The 15,396-nt window shown below is 47.6% G+C and overlaps 1 protein-coding gene across 1 annotated transcript in view; it reads left to right on the forward strand.

The window, feature by feature from the left end:
• The first annotated feature begins 4,842 nt into the window (after window positions 1-4,842).
• HECA (hdc homolog, cell cycle regulator) overlaps window positions 4,843-15,396 on the forward strand; it is a 35,687-nt gene continuing 25,133 nt past the window's right edge. Inside the window, exon 1 of the mRNA XM_084625133.1 lies at window positions 4,843-5,579. Coding sequence (XP_084481259.1) covers window positions 5,348-5,579 — 232 coding nt within the window. The 5' untranslated portion in view covers window positions 4,843-5,347. The remainder of the gene's footprint in view (window positions 5,580-15,396) is intronic.

Below are 15,396 nucleotides of genomic sequence, written 5' to 3' on the forward strand. Positions count from 1 at the left end.
CATACTGCTTAAAGAGTTCAGGCAGAGAGACCCAGTCAAGATAAAGACAAGTGCTGGATGGTTGTTTGCTATTGTGGAGAGAATCTGTGAACAGGCCATCTCATGCAGGAAATCATCACCACCAGAACAGGCGCCACTTGAAGACTTGCAGTATGACACCTGCAGAACCTGAGCAGGACCAATCCAGTGTCACATCGGACCAAGAATCTAGGACCCAGGAAGAACCTCTGAGGGAGGGGTCACTGGAGACACTGAGCTGTTCAAGGCAGAGACTGTGATGACCCAATCAACATCCCGTGGTACTATTGTTGTTTGCTATCATGACAGTGGGAGTATGTGTTTTAAGAGGGTTGTGGACCCAGACCGCTTTCCACAGTGAATCATGCACTGGTCACCTCTGACTCCAGCCCGCATTATTAGTTAATTTATATAGGCATGTGTAATTGATTTATTATTGTATAGTTAATTGATTTAAAAGGATGGATGTAGTGACTGTGTCTTTAAGAGGCTTGGTAGTGGTACATGCAAGAAAGTAAACTGGCTGGATCCAGTTGCAGCGCACGGGCAGCGTGGTCTTGAGCGGCTTACAGTAGAGGTTTGTATGAAACTACTGGCTGTGTCTCTGTGTTACACTTCGTGTCCAATACCAAGAGAAAAGCATTATGAAGTTAGTGTTTCTGTCTCTAAAGGCTGTTAGGCAAAGTCGGTAGGCAAAGACAACTAGGCAAAATAAGTTGACAGTTTCAAAGACACAGAGAGCTGAGCTGCTAGCCGTTTCTCCTGCTTAAGGCTCGTCTGCAAATTAACCTTTTCTCTGCCCAACACAGGGACCAATCCCTGCTTTCTACTCCCCAATCAACAGACAGCTTGTCAATAGTTCTCTGACTTTTCATAGAAGGCTGTGACTTGCCACCAGGAAATCTCCCGAGACTTATATGCAAGGGTTCCATACATACATTCATAAATTCCAAGGCCAGAAGGGACCATTGTGATCATCTAGTGAGTCTGACCTCCTGACATAACACAGGCTATGGAACTTCTCCAAAATAATTCCTAGCAGAGATCTTTTAGAAAACATCCTATATTGATTTTAAAATTGCCAGTGACGGAGAATCCACCAAAACCTTTGGTAAATTGTTCCAATGGTTAATTACTCTCACTGTTAAAAATGTACACCTTATTTCCAGTCTGAATTTGTCTAGCTTCAACTTCTTGCCATTGAATTGTATTATACCCCATGTGTGCACTTAAAGATTGTAATCAAGTCACTCCTTAACTTTCTCTTTGTTAAGCTAGATAGATTGAGCTCCTTGAGTCTCTCTCTAAAAGGTATGTTTTCTAACCCTTTAATCATTCTCAGGGCTCTTGTCTGCATCCTACATTCAGCTGATTATCCACACTCCCCACAAATCTTTTTCAGTCACTCTTTCCCAGGATAGAGTCCTCCAACCTAAGTATGGCCTACAATCTTTGTTCCTAGATGTATACACTTATATTTAGCCATGATCAAATGCATATTGTTTGCTTGTGCCCAGCTTACCAGGCAATCCAGAATGCTCTATATCAGGGACCTGTCCTCTTTGTTATTTACCATTACCCAATTTCTGTGTCATCTGCAACTTTATCTGTGATAATTTTATGTTTTCTTCCAGGTTATTAATAAAAAAAAAAATGTTAAATAGCAAAGGGCCAAGAACCAATCCTGGCAAGACCTCATTAGAAACATCCCCTTGATGATGATTCCCCATTTACAATTATATTTTGAGACCCCTCAGTTAGCCAGCTTTTAATCCATTTAATGTGTGCCATGTTCATTTTATATCATTCTTAATTTATAATCAAAATTTTGTGCAGTACCATGTCAAATGCCATACAGATGTCTAACCATATTAGATCAAAATGATTATCTTTATCAACCAAACTTTGAATCTCATAAAAAAATTAAGTTAGTTTGACAAGATCTATTTCCATAAACCTATATTGATTGGCATGAATTATATTACTCTCCTTTAGTTTTTTATTAATCAAGTCCCATGTTGGCCACTGATAGGCCTATAATTACCAAGTCATCCTGTTTACTGTCTTTACATATTAGCTCAATTTGGGGCCATTATTTGTGCTGGCCATTTACCTATGGCATTTTTTTTCTTTTTGAATATTGAGATCTTTTCACTGAGTTGTCCACCACAATGCTTGGATCTTTTTCTGGTGATGTTACCACTAATTCAAAAATGCATCAGTTTAGAGAGATATTTTCAAGTGTTCCTGCCAGTGCATTCATCTATGTCAAATGTCATTATGCCAGTTACATCGCTCTGTTGAGTCCTTCTGGAGGTGCTCACAACCTCCCTGCTCTTCATTAACCTACATAATTTTTATGTTCAGCAAATTTTTCTACTTAACTATTTATCCCTTCTTAGGGCATTAAATAACAACTAATCCTATCCCTTGGGTATCTACTCTTAATAATAGTGCTTTACATATATTTAGTACCTGTCTTTGTGAAGTGCTTCACAAACTACATCCTAGCAAACACCACCAAAATGCAGACATTTCTGGAGGGGTAGCCAGTTGGTACACAGCATACTAGTGGTGGGAGAGAAAATGTTGTCCAATATGACAGGGCAAATCTCTAAGGTTACAAAAAATGCCATGGATTACTTAGTGTCCATATAGGGGAGTGAGGAACACATTTTCTATGATCTGATACAAAAAAGCCTTACCCTATAAACTGAATAGCACTCCATTTTCTACCTCAGGAGGATGAAAGGCTTGCCAGGATTTGAGCCTGCAAAGCAGGGTGTTTGCAAAAGTGATATTTAAACCATTATATTGTTGTGTCCAGAGTGGCCCTTTACCATGTCACTCTTTCCTTAGTTCATCATTAAAGCAAAATGGGTAGCATGCTTCTGGGGACAGATTTCTGAGGTCAGAATGGCATCTTTAACTTGAAACTTCATCATTTCTGTGGGTTAAAAAAAATCAGTCCCTTAACCTCTTATTAGGCAGCATTGGTTTGCTGATGTATTATAGTCTGTACCAGTGATTTTTTCCCAGCCCTTGCTCTTCTTTCAGACTAGATTCATTTCACTGTTCTGAGAAATCACTCAAAAGACATAGGGACCAAATCCTGGTCTCATTAAAGTAAGTGGAAGTTTGCTCTTGATATCAGTTGGATCATGATTTAGCTGTCCTGGTATTCCCCTTATTCCCTCAAGTTGGCCACACTTTCTCTGCTCTGCTAGTGATTTCTTTGTGAAATTCTTAGAGGCAGGAAGGAGTGTAATTCAGAGGTTTCAAAGCTCTGGACTAAGGTAGATAGTGCCAGATAGCAAATAATAGCACAAGTTATTGAAAAATAGGTACTGGTGGAAGAGTCCATCTGCCCTGAAAACTGCAGAACAGCTAAAACATCTAAAATGTGGATATCTATGGGCAAAGAAACTGTCCATACCCTTTTAAACTTTTTGTAATCGGCCTTTGTAAGAGTGTAATATACTAAAGGTGGCAGCCAATTAACTGGAACATTAAGGGACAGGAAAAATGTACAGGATGATTTGGAATATGTTAAGGAACCGTAACAAGATGGGAAATGTATGACCTCAAAAGTCTGGCTCAACTTCATAGTCTCCATATTGGTGGAGAGCACAAAAGGACCACGCGACAAAAACACCAAGTGGGAGATCCATCATCAACTACATAGGACCATGATCTCAATCCCTCCACAAGACCCCATTGCCATCAGTATAGATGAAGTGAAAGAAGGTTTAGCTGCAATGAATAAAGGGAAGGCGGACAGTGGAAATGGTAAACCTCCAGAATTTCTTCATCAACTAAGCCCCATGGAAGTCCAGTGGCTGGCAAAACTGTACACCAAAATTATGGAATCCGGATGCATGGATGGTGGGAGGCGATAGTTATTGCCATACTCAAACCAGGCAAGCTGACCGACAACCCAGGAAGCTATAGGCCAATATCACTCCTACAAACTCGTGGAACGTATCATCCTCCAGAGTCCAGCCCGAATGGGGACCTAAACACCATGGAGGAATATTTCCAGAAATGGAGGCTCAAGCCAAATCCTCACAAAAAAACAGTCACTGCATTCCATCTTGATAACAGGAATGCTAAGTGCACCCTGAAAGTGACCTCCTGCAGCAACACGCAGCCTACCCTTCTGCAACAGACCCTACTCCGACCTATCTCAGACTGAAGCTGGATCACATGCTAAACCTCTATGACCATATGAAGAAAGTAGCTGCCAAGAAGAAGACAAGGGTTAACCTTGTCCAGAAACTGGCAAGCACAACCTGGGGGACATCAGCAACAGTGTTCAGCTGGACATCAACAAGTTGAGTGTGGCTACTTTTGGTCCATATTACTGCACAATACTTGGCTACAGAGTACACAAGGGCCATTGCTGATGTCCATAACTAGGGTTGCCAACAGTCCCTTATTTTTTCATCTCTGTGCAACAAAATCGGGAGTTGCTGAGCGCTGCAAAAGGCAGCGAGAAATACTCTATGCAAATATAGGTGAGTACTTATTATTACCATAATTGTTATTATTAATAATAATAATATCAGGAAGGGTAGAGCAGGAGTGCTAAGAAAACAGTCCCTTATTTTTGAAATACGTTAACAATCCTGCCAATAAAGCTCCAGCTATTTTCCAGGGAGAAGACCAGAGGCATTTCCAGCGAAGTACACTTAACACAAGCTTGCGCTGCCTCCCTCCTTGCATTTGTTGGGGGTTGTTCCTTGAGGAAAAGGGGCAGATCTTCCAGGAAGCTGCTCCCCTCTGCTATGAGCACGTGAGGCTTCTCCTAGGCCAAAGGGAGGAGCCTTGTATGGCTCCGTCTACAGCATTAGCAGCCACCAGGCCCTGCTGTGGAAGGCGTGGGGCGGCTTTCCATTCCCACTCGAGCGCCTCCTGCTTTCTTTGCTGCCCTGGCGGAGCTCAGCCCCGTAGCTCCCCCCGCCCTTTTAACTTGCGCGGCTCCCCTCTGTCACCAGCCAGCGCTAGTGCGAGTGAAAGGAGGAAGCCGAGAGGGGCGGGAGGAGAGCGATAGTAGGGGAAGCAGAATCAAAACAAGCGGGACACGCCTTTTCCCCTGGCGCTGCTTCCCCCGGGCCGGGCGGCTGCGTGTGTAAGTGTGTGCGCAGCTGGGCTGGCCTGGCGGCGGGTGCCCGCCCGGGAGGGCAGGGAGCGCTCAGCCTGGGAGAGCCGCAGCCAGCTCCTCTCTCCTTCCAGGGCGCCCTGTTTGCAACGAAGCCGCAATGAGCCGGAGGTAGCAGCCGCCGCCTCCTCACCAGCCGCCGCCTCAGCCTCCTGCTCCAGCTCCGCGATGCCGAACCAGAAGAGCAGCAAGGGCAAGAAGAACAAGCGCGCTAACAGCAGCGGGGACGAGCAGGAAAATGGAGCCCTGGCCCTGGCGGCGGCGGCGGGCGCAGCGATGGGAGCGGCGGCCGGGGTGGCTGGAGGATCGGGAGGAGCGGCGGCTGTGGCGGCGGCGGCGGCCGGAGGCGGCGGCGGAGCGGTGGCTGCAGGCGGTGCGGCTCCCAGCGACAGCAGGAGCGGTGAGAGGGGGGCGGCGCTGGGGAGGGGGGTGTTTGCCCTGGTTTCTGCAGCAGCTGCAGCGTGATGGGCAACTTAGGACTCGCCCCCATCCCCATGCTCAGCCCGCGGTCTGGCCGCCCGCTGCCGCCGCCCTGCGCCGCGAGAAAGCTGGGCAAAAAGCAAACGCCCGGTGCAGCCCTACGGGCCACGCTGCCCGATAGGAAACAAAATGTCATCTGGTGAGCTCCATGTGGTCCCCCGCCGTGCAGCCGGTGGGGTGGGGTGGGGGGCTGGCAAAGGCCACGGGAGGCTTTTACTTGCCCAGACTCCTTGTCTTTTCCTGTCTCTTCTCCCCGCCCCATATTTTATTTTCCTTCCTGGTGCTGCTCTGGGCTGTGTTTGCTCCCAGCGCGTGTGATGCGCCACACCAGGCTGTGGGGAGGGGAGTAGGGAGGAAAAAGGGCCAAGAGGAAAAGTTATCTCGAAAACAATTCTCCTCTTCTTTGTGTCGGGTGGCGTTGAAGGGCGAGGGGGTCATCTGCTCAGGCTGAGCGCTGTGATGGAGCCTGCGGTTAACCTGCAAGTGATCTCTCCCTCTTTGCGTGCAGGGGTATGTGCATTAGTGTCAAACAGGTGGAGAGCACTTTGCCGACTGCCCAGGCATTGGGGCCTGACAGCTTACACACTTTGAAAGCAAACGCGGTAAAGGCACCATATTACTGGGGGGGGGGGGGGAATAGCCATCTAAGAGTTGGCTGGCACTAAGATTAGGTCATAGATTTATGTGCTCAGCACATTCTAATGAAGATGGCTATTCTTACCGCTGCATTTATAGAAATGTGTTACCATCGCAGCCCTTGGGGCGCACTTACAACTTAAACTCATAGGTAATTTATTTTTAATTTTTCAGATTTCTAAAATGGAACTGTAGACATCCATCCAGTACTGTAACAAACTGTCAGTTTGCAACCCCTAGGTTACTCACTATCAGTGGCCATGATTCAAACGAAGTGAAACACCATCCCCTGCCACTAATCCAGACCCTTACTTTGGCAAAGGTTTTCAGGAAGGTCAGCTTTGTAACAGTTTTGCTGTCCTTTGAAGTGAATGTTGGAGGTATTACATGGTAGGATTATTGTATTGCACTGGTATAGAACTTTCAGGGCTTGTACCATCCATGTTTAAGCAGAAATTCTCTTTTAACATGAATGAGGGGTTTTGCATTATGCCAACTGTTTTAAAGCAATGCTCTGGGTGGAAATTGTTCCTTCATTTAAAACACTTGTTAGAAGTGTTTTATTTTTTCTAATTATGATTAAATAAATGGTCAAGTCCTGGTTTATTATAAAATGTCAAATAAAAATAAATTTAAAGTTAACATAAATGGGTGTAATGTAATCATATTTGCACACTATGTCATCCTTTTGTAATTGAGTTCCCTCAAGCCATTTTTGAGCTCTATAGTTTTGGCTCAGAGCATTTTGCTAGGATGTTTTCTTGTGGAAACTTATTTTACCATTTGCAGTTTTTTTTTCTTTTGTAGACTACCAAGCTTTAGTTACTTTAAAGGAGCATTCAGAATTGTACAAACCCAAGTGAAGTTAGGGGGTTCTGGGTTTTTTTGAGAGGCAAATAAAGCAATAGGTCTGGGTCCTGCAATCAAATCTGTGAGGACCATGTGAAGAGCCCCATTCAAATCAGGATTCAGGACCCGTGCTTTAACTTTTTCCATTATCAGTAAGTTGGCAAGGCTAGGAGAGTAGATGCAACTGGATTTGTACTTTGGCATGACAATTTTGCACATTGCTGTTAATCAGCAATGACAGTTTTTCAAGAAGAACAGGAGTACTTGTGGCACCTTAGAGACTAACAAATTTATTTGAGCATAAGCTTTCGTGGGCTACAGCCCACTTCATTGGATGCATAGAATGGAACATATAGTAAGAAGATATATATATATACACATACAGAGAACATGAAAAAGTGGAGTAAGAAGCTAATTAATTAAGATGAGCTATTATCAGCAGGAGAAAAAAACTTTTGTAGTGATAATCAAGATGGCCCATTTAGCCAGTTGACAAGAAGGTGTGAGAATACTTAACGTGGGGAAATATATTCAATAATGACCCAGCCACTCCCAGTCTCAATTCAAACCCAAGTTAATGGTATCTAGTTTGCATATTAATTCAAGCTCAATAGCTTCTCATTGGAGTCTATTTTTGAAGCTTTTCTGTTGCAAAATTGCCACCTTTAAATCTGTTACTGAGTGGCCAGAGAGGTTGAAGTGTTCTCCTACAGGTTTTTGAACGTTATGATTCCTGATACCAGTTTTGTGTCCATTTATTCTTCTGTGTAGAGACTGTCCGGTTTGGCCAATGTACACGGCAGAGGGGCATTGCTGGCACATGATGGCATATATCACATTGGTAGATGTGCAGGTGAATGAGCCGCTGATGGCGTGGCTAATGTGATTAGGTCCTATGATGGTGTCACTTGAATAAATATGTGGACAGAGTTGGCATCGGGCTTTGTTGGAAGGATAGGTTCCTGGGTTAGTGTTTTTGTTGTGTGGGGTGTGGTTGCTTCAGGGTGGGGGGCTGTCTGTAAGCAAGGACTGGTCTGTCTCCCAAGATCTGTGAGAATGGGGGATCATTTTTCAGGATAGGTTGTAGATCTTTGATGATGTGCTGGAGAGGTTTTATTTGGGGGCTGTAGGTGATGGCTAGTGGCGTTCTGTTATTTTCTTTGTTGGACCTGTCCTGTAGTAGGTGACTTCTGGGTACTCTTCTGGCTCTGTCAATCTGTTTTTTCGCTTCAGCAGGTGGGTATTGTAGTTTTAAGAGTGCTTGATAGAGATCTTGTAGGTGTTTGTTTCTGCCTGAGGGATTGGAGCAAATGCGGTTGTATCTTAAGCTTGGCTGTAGACAATGGATCGTGTGGTGCGTCCTGGATGGAAGCTGGAGGCATGTAGGTAAGTATAGCAGTCGGTAGGTTTCCGGTATAGGGTGGTGTTTATGTGACCATCGCTTATTAGCAGCACAATAGTGTCCAGGAAATGGACCGCTTGTGTGGATTGGTCTAGGCTGAGGTTGATGGTGGGATGGAAATTGTTGAAATGAATTGATGGAATTCCTCAAGGGCTTCTTTTCCATGGGTCCAGATGATGAAGATGTCATCAATGTAGCGTAAGTAGAGTAGGGGTGTTAGGGGACGAGAGCTGAGGAAGCGTTGTTCTAAGTCAGCCATGAAAATGTTGGCATACTGTGGGACCATGCGGGTACCCATAGCACTGCTGCTGACGTGAAGGTATACATGGTCCCCCAAATGTGAAATAGTTGTGGGTGAGGACAAAGTCACAAAGGTCAGCCACCAGAGTATCACTTCATTTTTGGGGGGGAAGAGAGCTCCTGTTGCATATATTTAATGGAATTAATATAGTTAATTACAAACCTTTTTATCTCACTAGGCCTCTGTCAGACTGTTTTTTATAAGAATATAATAATACTCTGTGTATAGTTCTGTAGAGTAAGTGATTAGGTCCTATTTTTTGGTTTAGGTGCATGAATAGGAAAAATTGAAGTAAGAGAAGATTTGGAACCTTTTTACCTTGTTTGCCGTGTTACGTGACGAGAGCCTTTTACTTTTTTTATTTAATCAGAGAATAAGTATTGGGTCTGCAAACACGATTTTCGTTTAGATATTATCTGTATGAACTGACCACTTCAAGGTGACAAAAGGAGGGAAATTTTTTTTTTTTCTCCCTAACTCAAATGAAACCAGTGGGATACCGGTAGCATTGTGGGTAGCAAGTGTTGTCATTTCTTATACAGATGCCGTTTGAAGACAATGGGAGTTCTGAGTACCATACTGATAGCACTGTTCGTTCCCCTCCAGTTGGACAGTTTCCCCTTTTTAAAGAAGAATTCTGACTGTACCAAGTACTTTGCATACCTTAGCTCTATTCTGATCGGGTTCTCAAGAAGTCGACGCTACCTTTTGAAAAATCATACTGAAAAGTTCCTTTGAACTCAATTTTGTTTCCCTTAGGATTCATTGTCTTTCTGACAGGTTTCAGAGTCTTTTTGACAACCCCGGGAGACTGGAATCCACAGGGGCAGCTCTGAGCAGTGCCAATACAGTCAGACTGCCCTGCCAGCCAATGTGCCTCATCCCAAACCTGACGGGACTGCTGGTAGAAGTGAAAAGTTAATTCAGGCTCCTTTCAGGCTTTTTTCTTCCCCACTGAGACTACCAGTAAAGGTGTTTATTATGTGGACACTAACCTCGTTTTACATTGGCCACCAAACAGCCATCAGATCGTAACTCCTGCTCACAGTTGTCTTAGGTTGTACGTCCAAAGCTTTAGATCAGTTCAAACCATGGTTTTAGAAGAACCCAATACATGCTGTAGAGTATTGCCTACGCTACAAAATATAGCAGTTGTGCGAGTGGGTCCGCCATCTGGGGGCTCATAATAAAGTCCCTGTTGTTTTTAAAGTCTGTGAATCTCCTTTGAGGTGTAATGTAGATAGGGCCTTTGAGACAACAGGCTTCATAAATCTGAGATATTTCACTTATTCTTAGCTGATTACAAAAGGATTTTTTTCAAACCCTGAGATGTGGTACTGCAGTGAGTTTTGGGAATGTTTTCAGATTCCCTAAGTTAGTATAGTTCTACTATAGAGTACCATAACCTGATTTTCCTCCCTCCCTCTCAATTTTGGATAATATTATAACATACCTATTACTACACACAAATTATGTTAAAAGTACATTCGGGTTGTGGAGTCAAGCATTCAAAAGGTAGGAAAAGCCAGAATTAAGGTTCCCTGTCCAAACTTAATTTGTCCCCCTTGTGCATATGCATTATGCTACAGTCTGTGATTCCATGATCAAGACTCTTTTTTTTTTTTATACAATTTCATTTTCAAATGAATTTCCTAACAGTGCAGTTTCCTCTTCACCTGCTAAGGCATTGTTTCAGTGCTGTCTTTGTAGCTGGAACTATTTTCTCTAAATCACCACAACAACTTCTTGCAGCACCTATATGTTCGTTAGGCCTTCCATATGGCTATTGACCTACTCTGACCCTGCTTAATTTGAGAGATCTGAGTTGGGTCATAGCTCAAGATGGTATGGCTAGAAATATAATGCGGCATTATATGTAGTGACTGCACAGCCTTCAAGTATGTCTTATATGTAGTTAAACTGATAATTAAACCTGTGGTGTCTTGTAATGCACAAGGTGAGTGACGTGTGCAACTCCTTTTTTTTTTTTTTATTGGTGTCCTAAAATATGCCCACTCCAAGTTTATCATGATTACTGTATGGCTAATTTAAAATAAATAACCTGAAATGCAGGTAACATTTTTTAGTTTTTTCATAGAGGAAACAGTAATTTGAAATGTTGTGAAGGGTACCACTATGTGCTGAATACTAATGTCAGTATTGTAAATTTTGGGGGGAAATTGTCAAAGAAAGATGCTTCATAATTTATTAGAGTATTCACATGTGAAATCTATCCATGCAGATTGAAAACTGACTCTTTAAAAAACAAAACAACCCCACAACTCCCTCCCCCCAGAAACTTAAGGTGTCCCGCTGTACCTTTCTGTAGTGTTTAACTGTGACTATATAAGTTCTTAAGAACTACTTTATTTACTTTCAGTTAGAAATGTCAGGCTGGAAAAAATATATAAAAATATCCTGATTTTAATATTTTAAAATAGAAAATGAAAAATGTAGGCACAGCAGTAACTAAAATATGCTAAAATTGTGACTAGTCAACCATTACAATTTAAAAACTGATTACATTATGGGGCTGGGGTATTTAAAGAGGACCAGAGAATTTGTGTAAGAATATATCAGTGGTTCAGTTTTCAAAATGAAATATTCTAACATATATATATTGTGACAGGATCGGGCCAGATGGAATAGAAGGCAGATATATTAGCCCCAGGCTAAGTAAGTCCTTTTTCCCTGGGTAAGATAACAAGGAAGGTGTTTTCTGTTTTTAAAAAAAAAAAAAGAATTGTATCACTTACAAAGAATTACCAAAGGAAACAAAACAAACTATACAACAAAACAACTCAAACAGAAGGTATAACACAGCAGCTTTCAGGAGGGAGAAGTGTTCAGGCTAGCCTGGGCCCAGAGCGGGGGGGCTTCCTCGACACTCGTGGTCTTCCACCCTCCTGAGTTACCTGGTGGCCTAGAGTGGGGGGGCTTCCTCGACACTCGTGGTCTTCCACCCCCTCGAGTTACCTAGTGCCGCGCCCAGTGTCACCGATTATCCCTCTCCTGAGAGTGCCCGGCAAGATGGGCACGGCTGCGGGGTGGGCGGTTTAGGGGTGGGGGGGGGGTAGACACCCATGTATTATAGGACTCCTCCTAGATGACAGTAATGATGGTATCCACAGCGGCAACGGCTGGGGCTGGCGTCTCTCGCTCTTCCCCTCAAAGGGTCAGACGGAGGGAACCGGACGGGGTCACCGAGCAGAGAACCTCGGACAGCACCCACCGCTCCTTGAAGGCGTCAAGGGAGTCGGTGGATGCCGCCCAGAGGAACTCCGCCCAGATATGTGAATGTACTGAGGATCGGAAAAAGGCCCTACAATCGCAGGACGCTTCATGGGCCAACCTCCCCTCTCTGGTTTTACAAATGGCTGTTTTAGCCAAGGTTAGGAGGAGGTTAACCGGGAGGTCTCGCGATTTTGTGGGGCCACGGATGGGGTGTGTATAGATAAAAAGGTGAGGGGAGAAATAAAGCCAAAAGCGCAATAGAATATTTGTGAGGAGCTGGAAAAGCGGCTGCAATCTGGCACACTCTAGATATACGTGTGCCAGGGTTTCCCTCACATTACAAAAAGGGCAAGTGTCCGGGATGGGGGTAAACCGTGTCAGAAACACGCCCGTGCTCACAGCTCCGTGAAGGAGCCGCCAGCTGATGTCCCTGACGGGCCTTGGGACCAAGGTGGAATACAGGCTGGCCCACCGAGGTTGCTCACCCTCCAAAGGTGGCAGGAGGTCCCGCCATTTTGTATCGGGGCAGGACACCAGGGTGTGGGCGTGAAGGGTGTGAAGCGTGAGTGTGTATAAATATTTCCGTGGTGCGATTTGAAAACTGACCGGCTGCAGTTTATGCAGCCGGCTTGCAGTGAAAGGGTGAGGGGTTTGTTGGGATCGGCAGGGTAGGGGCCCAATGGAAAGGTCCGGCGGGCCTGGGGTAGAGGATGGGCAGGATACGCCCTCGCGCAAGGCTCGGTTGACATAAGCCCGAGCAGTGGGGGTCAAGGCGGCCTTCACCTCCTGAAGTACGCGCCCGGGGGTACGAGGGCTGGAGAGCCCCATGCGCTGAGCGAGCGTCAGGGAAGGCAATTAGGGGGAGGGAGCATGGGGAAAGGGGAGCTGGGGTGAGGTTGCCCAGATCGAGGCCAGCTGGCAGTAGCTCATCCTCTCCCTGGGTGACCGGGGTCAAATCTAGGGCCTCAATCTCTGCATACATGGAGGAGAGGCCCACTCCTGCTACCCCGGGGGCCTCTCCTCTAGGGCCCGCCTCAATGGTCGCCTCGGGGTTCGCGTGGTATCCGGGCAGAAGGAGCTTCCTCAGGGGTCTCGGAGGGGAGGGTCTCTCGTGGAGGGGGGATTCTGCCCTCCAATGCCCGTCTGTCTTCCCCTCCCAACACCAGCGGATGGATCTCACTCGTGGCCATAGCGGAAGGCTCAATATCAGTGCCTCCCTTCCTGGTCTTCCGGGGGGCTTCCGCATCGGATGGGTGCAGTAGAGCTCGAGCCTTCCACTTGCCTCGCTTCCTCTGAACTAGGGTCCAGCCCTCCATAGCGTCGTCTGGGGGTTGGTTAGCAGGGGTCGTGTCGGGGGGCGGAGTCGATGGTTCAGGGGTTCAGGGGGGTGACGGTGAGGCAGCATGAGGGGCGGGGGGTTCTCCTTGGGGCGGGCCCTCTCCTATACCCGGTAATATCTTGGCCACACCCTCCTCCATAGGCTCTGCCGGATTGGTAATAGCAAGGGTGGGACTCCCTTGCTCGCCTGGGCGTCGTAGGGGAGGTGTTTCTTGGGCCCGGATGGGAGCAGCGGCGGGTCGAGTAGTAGGAGGGTTGGTTTCAGGTGCCGGGCGGCCAGGGGCTTTGGCAACGACGGGGCCGATGTCCTGCCGGGTCTCGGGGGTCTCAGGTGCCCCTCCCCCCCCGGGCCAAAGGGCAGTCTCTGCGGACATGCCCCGCTGAGCGGCAGAAGTAGCACCGGGCCTCTCCCGTGGAATAAAAGACCCGATAGCGGGCTCCTTGGTAAGGGACTAGGAAGGACCCCTCGAGCGCCTCTCTGTCACGTGCCGCCGCCGGCGGTAGAAGCTGCACTTGCCGGCGGAACGAAAGGACGTGACGGAGGGTGGGGTCCTTGCAGCCCAACGGGAGAGGGCTGATGACAGAGACAAGTTTCCCCAGAGTGGAGAGAGCGGGTAACAGGGCAGCACTGGGTAAAAAGGGAGGAACGGAGGTGAGGACGAGGCGAACGCCCAGGTCTTCTAGTGGCTCTAGGGGGACAAACACCCCCCGCACCTCCAGGCCCTTCTCCACCGCCTCCTGGGCGGCAGCCTCCGAAGCTAAGAAAAAAACGACCTTCCCATACATTTTGGAGGCCGCCACAATAGCCGTGGGTCCTACCACCTTCGTCAACGCCTGCACGTATGTCTCCACGTGGGGCGAGGCGGGCACCAGGAGGCAACGGACACCGTGCCTCCTGGTCAAGGTGGGGAAGGGGCCCCAGCCGCTGGTGATGGTAGCGGAGGCAGTGGGTGGGTGAGATGACGAGGCGGCAGGCGCGGGGAGCCTGCCACCGCCCGGGCATACGCCCTGGGGCCAAGGGAGGGACGTTCGCAGAGCTGGTGGGGGGAACAGCAGGGAGGGATGCCATGGTCGATGACGAGGCCACAGCGGTGGGGGCAGCCCCTGCCATGGAGGGCTTAGTGGTTTTAGCGGGGCCCTTTCCTTTCTTCCCGCCCTGGCCTTTCCGGCCAACTCGGGGGGGGGGGGTCCTAGAATCTGGGGAGGGGGGGTGGACATAGCAGCGGCAGTAGTCGCCCCGGTGCCTCCTGCTGCCGGTGCCCCAGCGGGGGCGGTGGCAGGTGTTTTGACAGTGGTGGTGGTGGCGGGAGGGGGTTGGGCAGGGGGGCAGGTGGGGGAGGGACAACTGATATTGTTAGAGGGGCCTTGCCCCTCTCATTCCCCGCCATTGTGAGCAGGGAGAGATGGGGAGACACCAGAAGGGGGAGGGGGAAGCAGATTAACCGCTCCTCCCTGCTGGGCTGCAGGCGCGGGGGGGGGGGGTACCAAATGGGTTGGACTGGAAGAGGGGAAAAAATAGAAATTGGGGTCCGGTGATAGGGGCAAGCTGTGGGGTGAAACGTCCGGGGGTGGGGGGGTTGTGGAGCCACGCACGTTTGTCCAAAGAGTCTCGTTTGGTCGGCTGTTATGTCCAGTCCGAAAGGCAAAGTTCAAAGCAAACAGCTGGATCCGAAGGCAGATGGCAGGTTGCCAGCAGGGACGGACGGCGGGGGGCTGTGACAGTTGTAATAATGTTGGGGGGGCACCGATGGATCGGGGGGCAGCTCCGTGCCACACCCCCTGTGCCGCCACAAACGCAATTAAACCGCAGTCAAACTCCCCCCCCCACGAGAGTATAATTCAAAAAGTTACTCAGTCTTACGGCCCCCTCCACGATGATTTCTAGCTTCCTTGGGTGATTTGTCTGTCTTCTGTCTTCTTCTCCAGCTGTGTTGGCTGTGTAGCAAGGCTTCCGGCGGGCCGGGAATGTTGCAGAGA

This window comes from Lepidochelys olivacea (assembly GCF_965140295.1).
Source record: "Lepidochelys olivacea isolate rLepOli2 genome assembly, chromosome: 3".
NCBI lineage: Eukaryota > Metazoa > Chordata > Testudines > Cheloniidae > Lepidochelys > Lepidochelys olivacea.